The following is a 13484-nucleotide window of genomic DNA, read 5'->3' as shown; positions in this document are numbered from 1 at the left end:
ATCTGGTTCTGACATAAAGGGATGGAGGAGCAGCTTAGAGCATCTCCTCTGTGCTGGGAGACAGGAGTCCACTGCGCTGGGAGAGTGTCCCTGTCAGGCTCAAGGCTTGGAGGAGGGAGGGAGATGAAAAGAGGGAAAGAGTGGGGAATTTAAGAATACACAGTAGATTTTCATTTTTATTTTAAGAGAAGTTATGCGATAACTCAACAATAAACTGTTGGTAAGAGCTTTAGGTTCCAACAGGCAGTGTCCACCAGATTGACCCCCAAGTTGTAAGTGCGTTGCAGTGGTGACTCATGTTTCCTTTGGCTGTTTTACACCTTCCCCTGAAACTACACTTGTGTCTTAAGTAGGGGGCTGCATGGTAATAGAATATTTCTTTTTAGCCTTATGCTTTTACTGTGTATGCAGTCTGTCCATTTTTTTAAAGCTACGTTGTAAATATTAATTTAAAAAGTTAAATGTAGTCAGCTGTCATGAATAGCCTCATGATCATTTTAATTTTCAGTTTTGTTGATTTCAGCTATAGTCTTGGGGGAAATAATGTTTAAATTATCACAATATTCAGCTGTCAACAGATATAAAAGAAATGGTTAAGCGTTTATTTTTAAAGCTATAGTTGTTTTTAAAGTAGCCGTATGGTTTAAGAAAGGGGAAGACAGAGATGGAACCAGAAATTTTTCTTTTCCTTTGACCTTGTCTTTCTACCAGCAATCTACGGTAGTAGGGATCCTGACTAGTAGGAAGAACTGAGGGTTTCTTAGGTGGTAGTTCATAGCTTTCTCCTGATCTACTTTTTAGTGTAAAAAGCAGTGAACTGCTTATCTAGGACTTCATTAAAGTGACTGGCAGCATAATCAGCATCTAAATTTCTTTGAGGTCAGAGATTGTTCTTGGTATCTAAGCTGCTTTTCCATTAAATACCAGAGTGTATCTTAGCATACAGAAAAAGAAAAAAGAATGAAGTGCATTGAGAATTTTAGGCAGTTGCTGGAGTACAGATCAGAGTTGTCAAAAAAACTTTCAGATAGATGCCTTCATGAATAATAGTTTTTCAAAGTCTTATTTATCTTGTACCTAATAAGAGGTATAATTATACATATTGCATTTAATTAATTACTGGTTATAATTACTTGTAATTGTAGTGTAAAATTGAAGGCTTAATAGCTGATCTATTGTAATTATGACAGTTTATTTTAAAGTGTTATGAAACTGTCAGTTTATTTTAAAGCAATGTCCAAACTCCCATATTTTAAATTGCACATTGCCTTAGAAGAGCCTCAGATAACATAAAATATTTAAACTTTATTTTCACATTTTCTTTTCCTCAGTGTCCTATTGTGAGTGTGTGCTTTTTGAAAAATTATTTTTTAGGCCTAATGGGGCTGTTTGAAAAACGTCGATTCAGAAAATTCCTGGTGTATGTTGCCAACTTTGATGAGAGTGATCCTAGAACTTTTGAGGGCATTGATCCTACGAAGACGGCAATGCGAGAGGTGTATAAGAAATTTGACCTGGGCCAAGATGTTATAGATTTTACTGGTCATGCCCTGGCACTTTACAGAACTGATGAGTAAGTTTTTTGGTTTTTAGATTTACATTCTTCTTGGAATTCTTCACTGAATTTCCCAATTCTGCAGAGTGGAAATTCTAACAAAACAAATATATAGCTCTATTATACTACTAAAGAAGAAGTTCTAACTGCATATTAGAGTTAGAGCCTTTTAAATAAAATATGGAGATGTTGAATTAAAATCCATTCAGAAAAAGATTTTAAATTGAATATAAGAAAGCAAACCAAAGCCCTTTTCTAATGGTCATTTCCTTTTGTCTAGCTATTTAGATCAACCATGTTGTGAAACCATTAATAGGATTAAACTTTACAGTGAGTCTTTGGCAAGATATGGCAAAAGCCCATACCTTTATCCACTCTACGGCCTTGGAGAACTGCCACAAGGATTTGCACGGTGAGAGCCCATGTTTAATCTTTGTGCTAAAACCTCACTGATCCTGAACCTCGTCTTGAACGGTAGTTTATGATATGGTTGTGGTTGTGAATAATGAGACAAGATTTGTCTGTGAGTGGTGAGGTGCTTTTTGTTTTTATTGAAGTAAAATTTATATACAGTGAAACCACAGATCTGTGGTTAAAAAAAAATGAGTTGGACATATATATAGACCTTTGTAACCAAAACTCCAATCTAGATGTAGAACATTTTCCTTACTCCAGAAGTTCCCTTGTATCCCCTCATAATCACCACCACCCTTGCACTGTAACAGCTACATTTGTGATTCCTATCATCATAGAACACTTTTGCCTGTTTTTGAAGTTTTATTATATAAAAGGAATAATATGTACTTACTTAAAAAATTATTTATTTATTTTTTGCTGTGTTGGGTCTTTGTTGCTGTGCACAGGCTTTCTCTAGTTGCGGTGAGCGGGGGCTGCTCTTCGTTGTGGTGCACGGGCTTCTCATTGCGGTGGCTTCTCTTGTTGCGGAGCATGGGCTCTAGGCGTGCGGGCTTCAGTCGTTGTGGCACACGGGCTCAGTAGTTGTGGCTCATGGGCTCTAGAGCGCAGGCTCAGTAGCTGTGGCGCACAGGCTTAGTTGCTCCGCGGCATGTGGGATCTTCCCGGACCAGGGATGGAACCCGCGTCCCCTGCATTGGCAGGCGGATTCTTAACTACTGCACCACCAGGGAAGTCCCTATGTACTCATTTTTATCTGGCTTTCGCTTAACAATGTTTTTGAGATTCAGCCATGTTGATGCACGTGCTGTTAATTCATTTAAAAAATACTGAGTAATGTTTCATTATGTGAATTATGTGAATATACCAGATTGTCCTGTTGATGGACATTTGGGTAGTTTTCAAAACGTTTTGGGGTATTATGAATGAAGCTACTATGAACTTTTGTGTAAAAGTGTGTATGGACATCAGTTGTCATTCTTTTGGGTACATATCCAGGAGTGGAATTGCTGGCTGATATGGCAAGTATATGTTTAACTTGATAATACTGCCTAACAACTTTCCAGAGTGGTGGTTGTACCATTTTACATTCACTTAGCAGCGTGTGAGAGTTGTGGTTGCTCCACATACCTGCCAACCTTTAGTATTGTCAGTCTTCTTAATTTTAACGACCCAAGTAGGTGTGAAATGCTATCTCATTATGGTTTTAATTTACATTTCCTGAGGACTAATGTTGATCATCTTTTCATGAACTTGTTTTATATAATTTTGTGGTGTGAGTGTTCATTTCTTTTGCACATTTTTTAAAGATTGGGCTTTTTGTTTTTGATTTGTAGGCAATCTTGATGTATCCTGACTGAAGTCTTCTGTCAGTATATGTATTATAAATGTTTCTCTTAGTCTGTGGCTTGTCTTCTGATAAGCAGAAGTTTTAAATTTTGCTAATATACCAAAGGGTTTTTTTTTTAATGTTTAGTATTTTTTGGTTTCTAAGAAGCTTTGCCTACCTCAGGAGCACAAAGATACTCCTATGTCTTTTTCTAGAAGCTTTATAGTTTTAGCTTTGTGTTTAAATCTGTGATTCATCCTGAAATCATGTTGGTGTGTGAGGTGAGGCTTGAGGTTCACTTTTTTCTGTACTGATATTTAGTTGTTCTAGCACCATTTGTTGTAAAGTTGTCTTGGTGCCTTTGTGAAAAATCAGTTGGCCATATACACATGCCTATTTTGTTCCAATGATCTATTTACTTTTCCTATTCCATTACTACACCATCCTGATTATTACAGTTTTTTATAATAAGTCTTGAAATCAGGTAATATAAATCCTTCAACTTTGTTCTTTTTCAAAATTGGTTTGTCTATTCTAGGTCCTTGCATTTCTACATAGATTTTAGAAGAAGGTGTCAGTGTCTTGAAAAAAATATTTGGTGTGATTTTAGTTGGGATTGAGTTAAACCTGTAGATCAATTAGGGAGAGAATTATCTTAATAACATTGAGTTTTCCAGTACGTGAACGCTGTCTCTCACCATGTATTTAGGTTTTCTTTGGTTCAGCAATATTTTGTAGCTTTCATTGTAGAGATCCAGCACTTTTTTGGTTCAAACTTATTCATAAGTATTATATGTTATTTTGATGCTGCTGTTAATGAAAGTTTCAATTTTATTTAAAGTTGTTTGCTGCTTATATACAGAAGTACAATTGATTTTTGTACTTCCTGTGACCTTGCACTTATTCTATTAGTTTTATAGATTTCTTAGAATTTTCCTTGTACACAGTTACATCATCAGTGAATAGAGAGATTAGCTTCTTCCTATACAACCTTTGTGTTTTTACCCTCTTAACTTTATGAACTGGCTAGTACTTCCAGAAGAATGAGGAATAGAAGCGATGAAGATGGACATTCTTGCTTTGTTTCCAGCCTTCAGGGGAATGTTTTCAGTATTTTATTATTAAATATGTTTTCTGTATGTTTTTTTTAATAGGCAGTTTTGTCAGATTAAATTCCATTTTCATAGCTTGCTGAGAATTTTTATTATGAATGGGTGTTGACATTGAGTTAATAATGCATATTTTCTTTATGCTATTGTGAATTTTATAGATTGATATTTGGATATTAAATTAACCTTGCATTCTTAGAGCAAACACTACTTATTCATGATGTATTTTCCTTTTAATTTATTGTTGGATTTAATTTGCATATATGTGTGTGTATGTATGCGTTTGTGTGTGCCTGTTTGTATGTGTACATTCACACACGAGTTCTTGTGCCTATGTTCATGATAGATACTGGTTTATAATTCCTGTAATATTCTTGTCTGTTTTTTTGTATCAGGGCTTAATAGACTCATAACATGAGTTGGAAGAGTTTCCTCCTACTCTGTCTTCTGAAAGAGGTTGTGAAAAATGGTATTGTGCTTAAAGGTTTGATAGAATTGACCAATGAAGCCATCTGGACCTGTAGAACTTTTTTTATGGGAAGGCTTTTGAGTGTTAATTCATTTTCTTTTAATAGAAATAAGGCTGTTCAAATGTACTATTTCTTATTTTCAGTTGTGTTTTTCAAGGAATTTGACTATTTCAAATAAGTTCTTGAACTTTTTGACAAAAAGTTGTTCATAATATTTCTTTATTATGTTTTTGATGTCTATAGGATCTTTAGTGAGGTTCCCATCTTCATTCTTGTGTTGGATAGTTCATAATTTTTCTTGATGGGATTGCATCAATTTTATTAATCTTTTCAAAGTGCCAAATTTTTAGCTTTGTTAATTTCCTTTGTAGTTATTTTTAATTTTACTGATTTCTGACCTTAATTTTTTCCTTTTACTTATATTTGGGTTTTTTTTTTCTTTTAGTTTTTAAGGTTGAAACATAATTGATTTTATACTTTTCTTCTCTGACATAAACATTTGAAGGTCTAAATTTCCCTCTAAATATGTACCATCTAATATGGTACCCTATCTTTCCTATGATTTTTTTTTCTTTGACCCTTGGGTTATTTGAAAGTATAGTGTCTAATTCCTAAACATTTGAGGATTTCCCTAAATACCGTACTGACATCTAATTTAATTCCATTATGGTCAGAGAACAAACTTGTAAATTATCAGTCTTTGAAATTAATTAAGGCATAAAGTATGGCCAAATATATGTTTTAGTGAATATGCCCTTGAAAGAATTCTGCATGCATGTTTTAGAAAGGTAGCTCATAGAGTTGTTCAAATGTATATTCTTACTGATTCTTTTTCTAGTTCTGTTGCTGAGAGAGGGTCTTATACCACGATTGTGGATTTATCTGTTTCCTACTTTAGTTCTGTCAGTTTGTACTTCAGACATTTAAAGCTCTTTTACTAGGTGATACTAATTTCTGATTACACCAAATCTTCCTTGTCTCATACTAATATAACCATACCAACTTGTTTACTGTTTGAACAATTTTTTTTATCCTTTTGATTTTAAACCCTCTGTGTCTTTATATTTAAAGTGAGTCTCTTACAGCATATAGTTGAATATTGCTTTTTTATCCAATGTGACAACCTTGGCCTTTTAATGGAATTTTTTAGTCATTTATGTTTAATATAATTATTGATATGGTTGGGATTAGATCTGTTGTTTTGCTGTTTTCCCCCCCTCCCCCTGACTCCCCCCCCCAGGTTCCTCTTTCCTTTTTTGGAATTAATCAAATATTTTCATCTTAATTTTTAGCTGTGCCTTTTCATTTCTAATTTTTTAGTGCTCACTCCATAAATTATAATATCATCCTTCATTTATCACAGTTATTTGGAGTTAATACTGTCCTTCTTTACATAAACTGTAAGAACTTTGCAACAATCTCATCCCATTTACTATTCCTTTGTGCTGTTGTTGCCTGTATTTTATGTCTACATACTTTATTAAACCCCACAATACAACATTATAATTTCTGCATTAAACAGTCAGTTTAAAGAAATGAAGGGAAGGAAAAATGTAATCATTTGTCCACAATTTTACCATTTTTGATGCTATTCATTTTTTCTTATAAATCCTTGTTTCCATCTGTTGTCATTTCTCTTCAGCTTTTCATTGGCATTATTGTAGTTACTGTTGATGATTTCTCTCAGCTTTTATTTTTATCTGAAAGTGTTAAGTCACCCTCATTTTTGAAGGACTTTTGTTGGCTTAAGATTTTTTTTTATTCAGAACTTTATAGCTGTTGTTCACTTGTGGCCTGCTTTGTTTATGAGAAGTTAGCTGTCAACTGTAATAAATAGTTGTTTCTGTGTTTTTGTTTTTTGTTTGTTTTTTGTTCTTCTGGTTGCTTTCAAGATTTTCTTTGTGTTTTTGGGAGTATAACTAGGATTTGCCTAGGTGTGGTTTTGCTTGGGATTTGCTGAACTGCTTGGATGTGTAAGTTAATTTTTTAGATCAAGCTGGGAATTTTAAAGTCATTATCCTCTTCAGATATTCTGTCTCATTTTCTCTCTTGTCCCCTGGGACACTGATTGCTTGTATGTTAGATACTTGGTATTATTCCATAGTTCAGGGGTCTCCAACCCCTGGTAAAGGTCCTCAGCCTGTTAAGAACCAGGCCACACAGCAGGAGGTGATTGGTGGGTGAGCGAGCGAAGCTTCATCTGCCGCTCCCCATTGCTCGCATTACCGCCTGAATGATCCCCCCCATCGCTCACATTACCACCTGAACAAACTCTACCCCCGCTCCCCCTACCCCTGGTCTGTGGAAACATTGTCTTCCATGAAACTGGTCTCTGGTGCCAAAAAGGTTGGGGACCGCTGCCATAGGTCACTGAGGCTCTGCTCATTTTTTTCTTTGTTTTATCTCTTTATGTTTCATATCGGGTAATGCATGTTCATTTAAGTTCACTAGTTCCTTTTTCTGTTATTTCCAGTAAGCTGTTAATCACATTCAGTGAGTTTTAATTTTTTAAAAAATATTTTTCAACTGATCTAGAATTTTCATTTTTTAAATATAGTTTTCATTTTTCTTGTGAGATTTTCTGTTTATTCATTTTGACTTTCACGAATATATAATGTTCTTTTTTTAAATCGTCATTGGAGTATAATTGCTTCACAATAGTGTGTTAGTTTCTTCTGCACAACAAAGCAAATCAGCCATATGCATACACATGTCCCCATATCCCCTCCCTCTTGAGTCTCCCTCCCATCCTCCCTATCCCATCCCTCTCGGTCATCGCAAAGCACCAAGCCAATCTCCCTGTGCTATGCTGTTGCTTCCCACCAGCTAACTATTTTACATTCGGTAGTGTATATATGTTGATGCTACTCTCCAGCTTCACCCTCCGACCCCATGTCATCAAGTCCATTCTCTATGTCTGCCTCTTTATTCCTGCCCTGCGGCTAGGTTCATCAGTACCTTTTTTTTTTTTTTTTGATTCCATGTATATGTGTTAGCATACAGTATTTGTTTTTCTCTTTCTCACTTACTTCACTCTGTATGACAGACTCTGGGTCCATCCACCTCACTACAAATAACTCAATTTCGTTTCTTTTTATGGAGCAATATTCCATTGTATATATGTGCCACATTTTCTTTATCTATTCATCTGTCGATGGATGTTTAAGTTGGTTCCATGTCCTGGCTATTGTAAATAGTGCTGCAGTGAACATTGTGGTGCATGTCTCTTTTTGAATTATGGTTTTCTTACGGTATATGCCCATTAGTGGGATTGCTGGGTCATATGGTAGTTCTATTTTTAGTTTTCTAAGGACCCTCCATACTGTTTCCCATAGTGGTTGTACCAATTTACATTCCCATCAACAGTGTAGGAGGGTTCCCTTTTCACCACACCCTTTCCAGCATTTATTGTTTCTAGCTTTTTTTGATAATGGCCATTATGACTGGTGTGAGATGATATCTCAATGTAGTTTTGATTTGCATTTATCTAATAATTAGTGATGTTGAGCATCTTTTCATGTGCCTCTTGGCTATCTGTATGTCTTCCTTGGTGAAATGTCTATTTAGGTCTTTTACCCATTTTATAACTGGATTGTTTTTTTGATATTGAGCTCCATGAGCTATTTGTATATTTTGGAGATTAATCCTGTGTCTGTTGTTTCATTTGCAAATATTTTCTCCTATTCTGAAAGTTGTCTTTTTGTCTTGTTTATGGTTTCCTTTGCTGTTCAAAAGCTTTTAAGTTTAATTAAGTCCCATTTGTTTATTTTTGTTTTTATTTCTGTTACTCTAGGAGGTGGGTCAAAAATCTTGCTGTGGTTTATGTCAAAGAGTGTTTTTCCTATAAAAGTTTTATAGTGTCTGGTCTTACATTTAAGTCTCTAATCCATTTTGAGTTTATTTTTGTGTTTGGTGTTAGGGAGTGTTCTAATTTCCTTCTTTTACATGTAGCTGTCCAGTTTTCCCAGCACCACTTACTGAAGAGGCTGTCTTTTCTCCATTGTATGTTCTTGCCTCCCTTGTCGTAAATTAGGTGCCCATATGTGTGTGGGTTTATCTCTGGGCATTCTATCCTGTACCATTAATCTATATTTCTGTTTTTGTGCCAGTACCATACTGTCTAGATTATTGTAGCTTTGTGGTATAGTTTGAGGTCGGGGAGCCTGATTCCTCCAACTCCGTTTTCTTTCTCAAGATTGCTCTGGCTATTCGGGGTCTTTTGTGTTTCCATATGAATTGTAAGATTTTTTCTTCTAATTCTGTGAAGAATGCCATTGGTAGTTTGATAGTAATTGCATTGAAACTGTAGATTGCTTTGGGTAGTATAGTCATTTTCACAATATTGATTGTTCCAATCCAGAACATGGTATGTTTCTCCATCTGTTTGTGTTATCTTTGATTTCTTTCATCAGTGTTTTATAGTTTTCTGAGTACAAGTCTTTCACCTCCTTAGGCAGGTTTATTCCTAGGTATTTTATTCTTTTTGTTGCAGTGGTAAATGGGAGTGTTTCCTTAATTTCTCTTTCTGGTTTTTTGTTGTTGGTGTATAGGAATGCCAGAGATTCCTGTGCATTAATTTTGTATCCTGCAACCTTACCAAATTCATTGATTAGTTCTAATAGTTTTCTGGTGGCATCTTTAGGATTTTCTATGTATAGTATCATGTCATTGGCAAATAGTGACAGTTTTACTTCTTCTTTTCCAATTTGTATTCCTTTTGTTTCTTTTTCTTCTCTGATTGCTGTTGCTTGGACTTCCAAAACTATGTTGAATAAGAGTGGACATCCTTGTCATGTTCCTGATCCTAGTGGAAATGCTTTGTTTTCCACCATTGAGTATGATGCTTGCTGAGGGTTTGTCATATGTGGCCTTTATTACGTTGAAGTAGGTTCCCTCTATGCCCATTTTCTTGAGAGTTTTTGATCATAAATTGGTGTTGAATTTTGTCAAAAGCTTTTTCTGCATCTATTGAGATGATCATATGGTTTTTATTCCTTAATTTGTTAATGTTGTGTATCACCTTGATTGATTTGTGTATATTGAAGAATCCTTGCATCCCTGGGATAAATCCCACTTTACCATGGTGTATGATCCTTTTAATGTGCTGTTGGATTCTGTTTGCTAGTATTTTGTTGAGGATTTTTGCATCTGTGTTCATCAGTGATATTAGTCTATAATTTTGTGATATCTTTTTCTGGTTTTGGTATCAGGGTGATGGTGGCTTTGTAGAATGAATTTGGGAGTGTTTCTCCATCTGCAGTTTTTTGGAAGAGTTTGAGAAGGATCAGTGTTAGCTCTTCTCTAAATGATTGATAGAATCCACCTGTGAGTCCATCTGGTCCTGAACTTTTGTTTGTTCGAAGATTTTTAATTACGGTTTCAATTTAATTACTTGTGATAGGTCTGTTTATATTTTCTAATTCTGCCTGGTTCAGTCTTGGAAAACTGTACCTTTCCAAGAATTTGTCCGTTTCTTCGTGGTTGTCCATTTTATTGGCATATAGTTGTTTGTAGTAGTCTCTTATAATCCTTTGTATTTCTGCCGTGTCAGTTGTGTGATTTTTCATTTCTAATTTTATTGATTTGCATCTTCTCCCTCTTTTTCTTGATGAGTCTGGCTAAGGGTTTATCAATTTTGTTTATCCTCTCAAAGAACCAGCTTTTAGTTTTATTGATATTTGCTATTGTTTTCTTCATTTCTGTTTCATTTATTTCTGCTCCGATCTTTATGATTTCTTTCCTTCTACTGACTTTGGGTTTTCTTTGTTCTTCTTTCTCTAGTTGTTTTAAGTGTAGGGTTAGATTGTTGAGATTTTTCTTGTTTCTTGAGATGAGATTGAATTGCTATAAACTTCCCTCTTAGAACTGCTTTGCTGCGTCCCATAGGTGTTGGGTCATTGTATTTTCATTGTCATTCGTTTCTATGTGTTTTTTTATTTCTTGTTTGATTTCTTCAGTGATCTCTTGGTTATTTAGTAGTGCACTGTTTAGCCTCCATGTATTTGTGTTTTTTACATTTTTTTTCCTGTAATTGATTTCCAGTAGCATTGTGGTCAGAAAAGATGCTTGATACGATTTCAGTTTTCTTAAATTTTCTGTGGCTTGATTTGTGACCCAAGGTGTGATCTATCCTGGAGAATGTTCCATGTGCACTTGAGGAGAAAGTGTATTCTGCCACTTTTGGATGGAATGTTCTATAAATATCAATTAAGTCTGTCTGGTCTGTTGTGTTATTTAAAGCTTGTGTTTCCTTATTTATTTTCATTTTGGATGATCTGTTCATTTGTAAGTGGGTTGTTAAAGTCCCCTACTGTTGTTGTGTTACTGTCGATTTCTCCTTTCATGGTTGTTAGTATTTGCCTTATGTATTGAGGTGCTCCTATGTTGGGTGCATAAACATTTATAATTGTTACACCTTCTTCTTGGATTGATCCTTTGATCATTATGTAATGTCCCTCCTTATCTCTTGTAACAGTGTTTATTTTAAAGTCTATTTTATCTGATCCCGAGTATTGCTCCTCCAGGTTTCTTTTGATTTCCATTTGCGTGGAATATCTTTTTCCTTCCCTTCGCTTTCAGTCTGTATGTGTCCCTAGGTCTGAAGTGGGTCTCTTATAGACAGCATATATATGGGTCTTGTTTTTGTATCCATTCAGCCAGTCTGTGTCTTTTGGTTGGGGCATTTAATCCATTTACATTCAAGGTTATTATTGATATGTATGTTCCTATTACCATTTTCTTAATTGTTTTGGGTTTGTTTTTGTGGTTCTTTTTCTTCTCTTTTGTTTCCCGCTTAGAGAAGTTCCTTTAGCATTTGTTGTAAAGCTGGTATGGTGGTGCTGAATTCTCTTAGCTTTTGCTAGTCTGAAAAGCTTTTGACTTCTCCATCAAATCTAAATGAGATCCTTGCTGGTTAGAGTAATCTTGGTTGTAGGTTTTTCTCTTTCATCTCTTTAAGTATATCCTGCCACTCCCTTCTGGCCTGCAGAGTTTCTGCTGAAAAATCAGCTGATAACCTTATGGGGATGGATCCCTTTGTATGTTATTTTTTGTTTTTCCCTTGCTGCTTTTAATATTTTTTCTTTGAATTTAATTTTTGTTTGTTTGATTAATATGTGTCTTGGTGTGTCTTTCTGAGGGTTTATCCTGTATGGGACGCTCTGTGCTTCCTGGACTTGAATGACTATGTCCTTTCCCATGTTAGGGAAGTTTTCCACTATAATCTCTTCAGATATATTCTCAGACCTTTGTTTTTCTCTTCTTCTTCTGGGACCCCTATAATTCGAATGTTGGTGCGTTTAGTGTTGTCCCAGAGGCCTCTGAGATTGTCCTCAATTCTTTTCTTTTTTCTTTATTCTGCTCCTCAGCAGTTATTTCCACCATTGTCTTCCAGCTCACTTTTTCGTTCTCCTACCTCAGTTATTCTGTTATTGATTCCTTCTAGTGTATTTTTCATTTCAGTTACTGTGTTGTTCATCTCTGTTAGTTTATTCTCTAGTTCTTCTAGATCTTTGTTAAACATTTCTTGTATTTTCTCAATCCATGCTTCCATTTTATTTCTGAGATTCTGGATCATCTTTACTATCATTACTCTGAATTCTTTTCAGGTAGATTGCCTATTTCTTCTTTATTTATTTGGTCTTGTAGGTTTTTACCTTGCTTCTTCATCTGTGACATTTTTTTGCCATCTCCCTTTTTTTTTTTTTTTTTTTTTAATTAGTGGGCTTGTGTTCCTGTTTTACTAGTTGTTTGGCCAGAGGCTTCCAACACTGGAGTTTGTAGGCTATTGGGTAGAGCTGGGTCTTGGTGCTGAGATGAGGAACTCTGTGAGACCTCACTCCAGTGAATATTCCCTGGGGCCTGAGGGTCTCTGTTAGTCCAGTGGTTCGGACTCACAGCTCCCACCATAGGAGCTTCCACCCGACCCCAGGCTCATGAATCAAGATCCCGCAAGCCGCGTGGGGTGGCAAAAAAGAAAAAATAACAAAGTAAAAAGTAAAATTAGACTAGGAAACTAACAGATGTATTATAAAGAATGTAAAAATAAAAATAAAGATGAATCAACAACCAGAAGGTACATCAGTACCACAATAATGAAAAAGAGGAGGAGGGAAAAGGAAAAAAAAAAGCGGGGGGCGGGGGGAAGGTCCTTGGCTGTGGAGAGCGGGGCGTAAGCAAGGGTGAGGTTTGGGTGGTAGGTGGGGCCAATGCTCAGGACCCACAGGACTGGAAAAGGCCCTGGGGGCTGTGAGGGGTGGGGCTTAGGCTCAAGGAACAGAAGGGGCCCAGGCGTGCTCCCCACCCCTGGTCTCAGAGGGCAGGGGACCTCATCTGGGAGCTCAGCAGGCTCCCCGTGCCTGAGTGCACGGGGTGACAGTAACCCTCTGCTCCTCACCCACTCCTCTGGAGGGCCCCTCCCGCTTGCCTCTCAGGTACTCCCCTTGGCCTCCTTTCTGTGCCCCCCAGGACACATGTGGCCTGGATGGTGCTTTGGAGCTGGGGGAACTGGCTTGGGAGCTCCCCGTGCCCGAGTAGGTGGGGCAGTCGCCCTCCACTGCTCTCCCGCTCTTCCTGGAGACTCCCTCCCACCTGCCTCTCCTGATCTC

General features: G+C 36.5%; 1 protein-coding gene across 1 annotated transcript in view; it reads left to right on the top strand.

The window, feature by feature from the left end:
• The window catches only part of GDI2 (GDP dissociation inhibitor 2), a 43103-nt gene that overhangs the window by 23395 nt on the left and 6224 nt on the right, over nt 1–13484 (top strand). The window contains exons 5-6 of the mRNA XM_082681757.1: nt 1375–1573; nt 1836–1967. Of these exons, the coding sequence (XP_082537883.1) occupies nt 1375–1573; nt 1836–1967 (331 nt within the window). The remainder of the gene's footprint in view (nt 1–1374; nt 1574–1835; nt 1968–13484) is intronic.

Source organism: Grampus griseus (genome assembly GCF_964374135.1).
Source record: "Grampus griseus genome assembly, chromosome: 2".
Classification (NCBI taxonomy): domain Eukaryota; kingdom Metazoa; phylum Chordata; class Mammalia; order Artiodactyla; family Delphinidae; genus Grampus; species Grampus griseus.
This window is presented reverse-complemented; position numbering and strand designations above follow the sequence as displayed.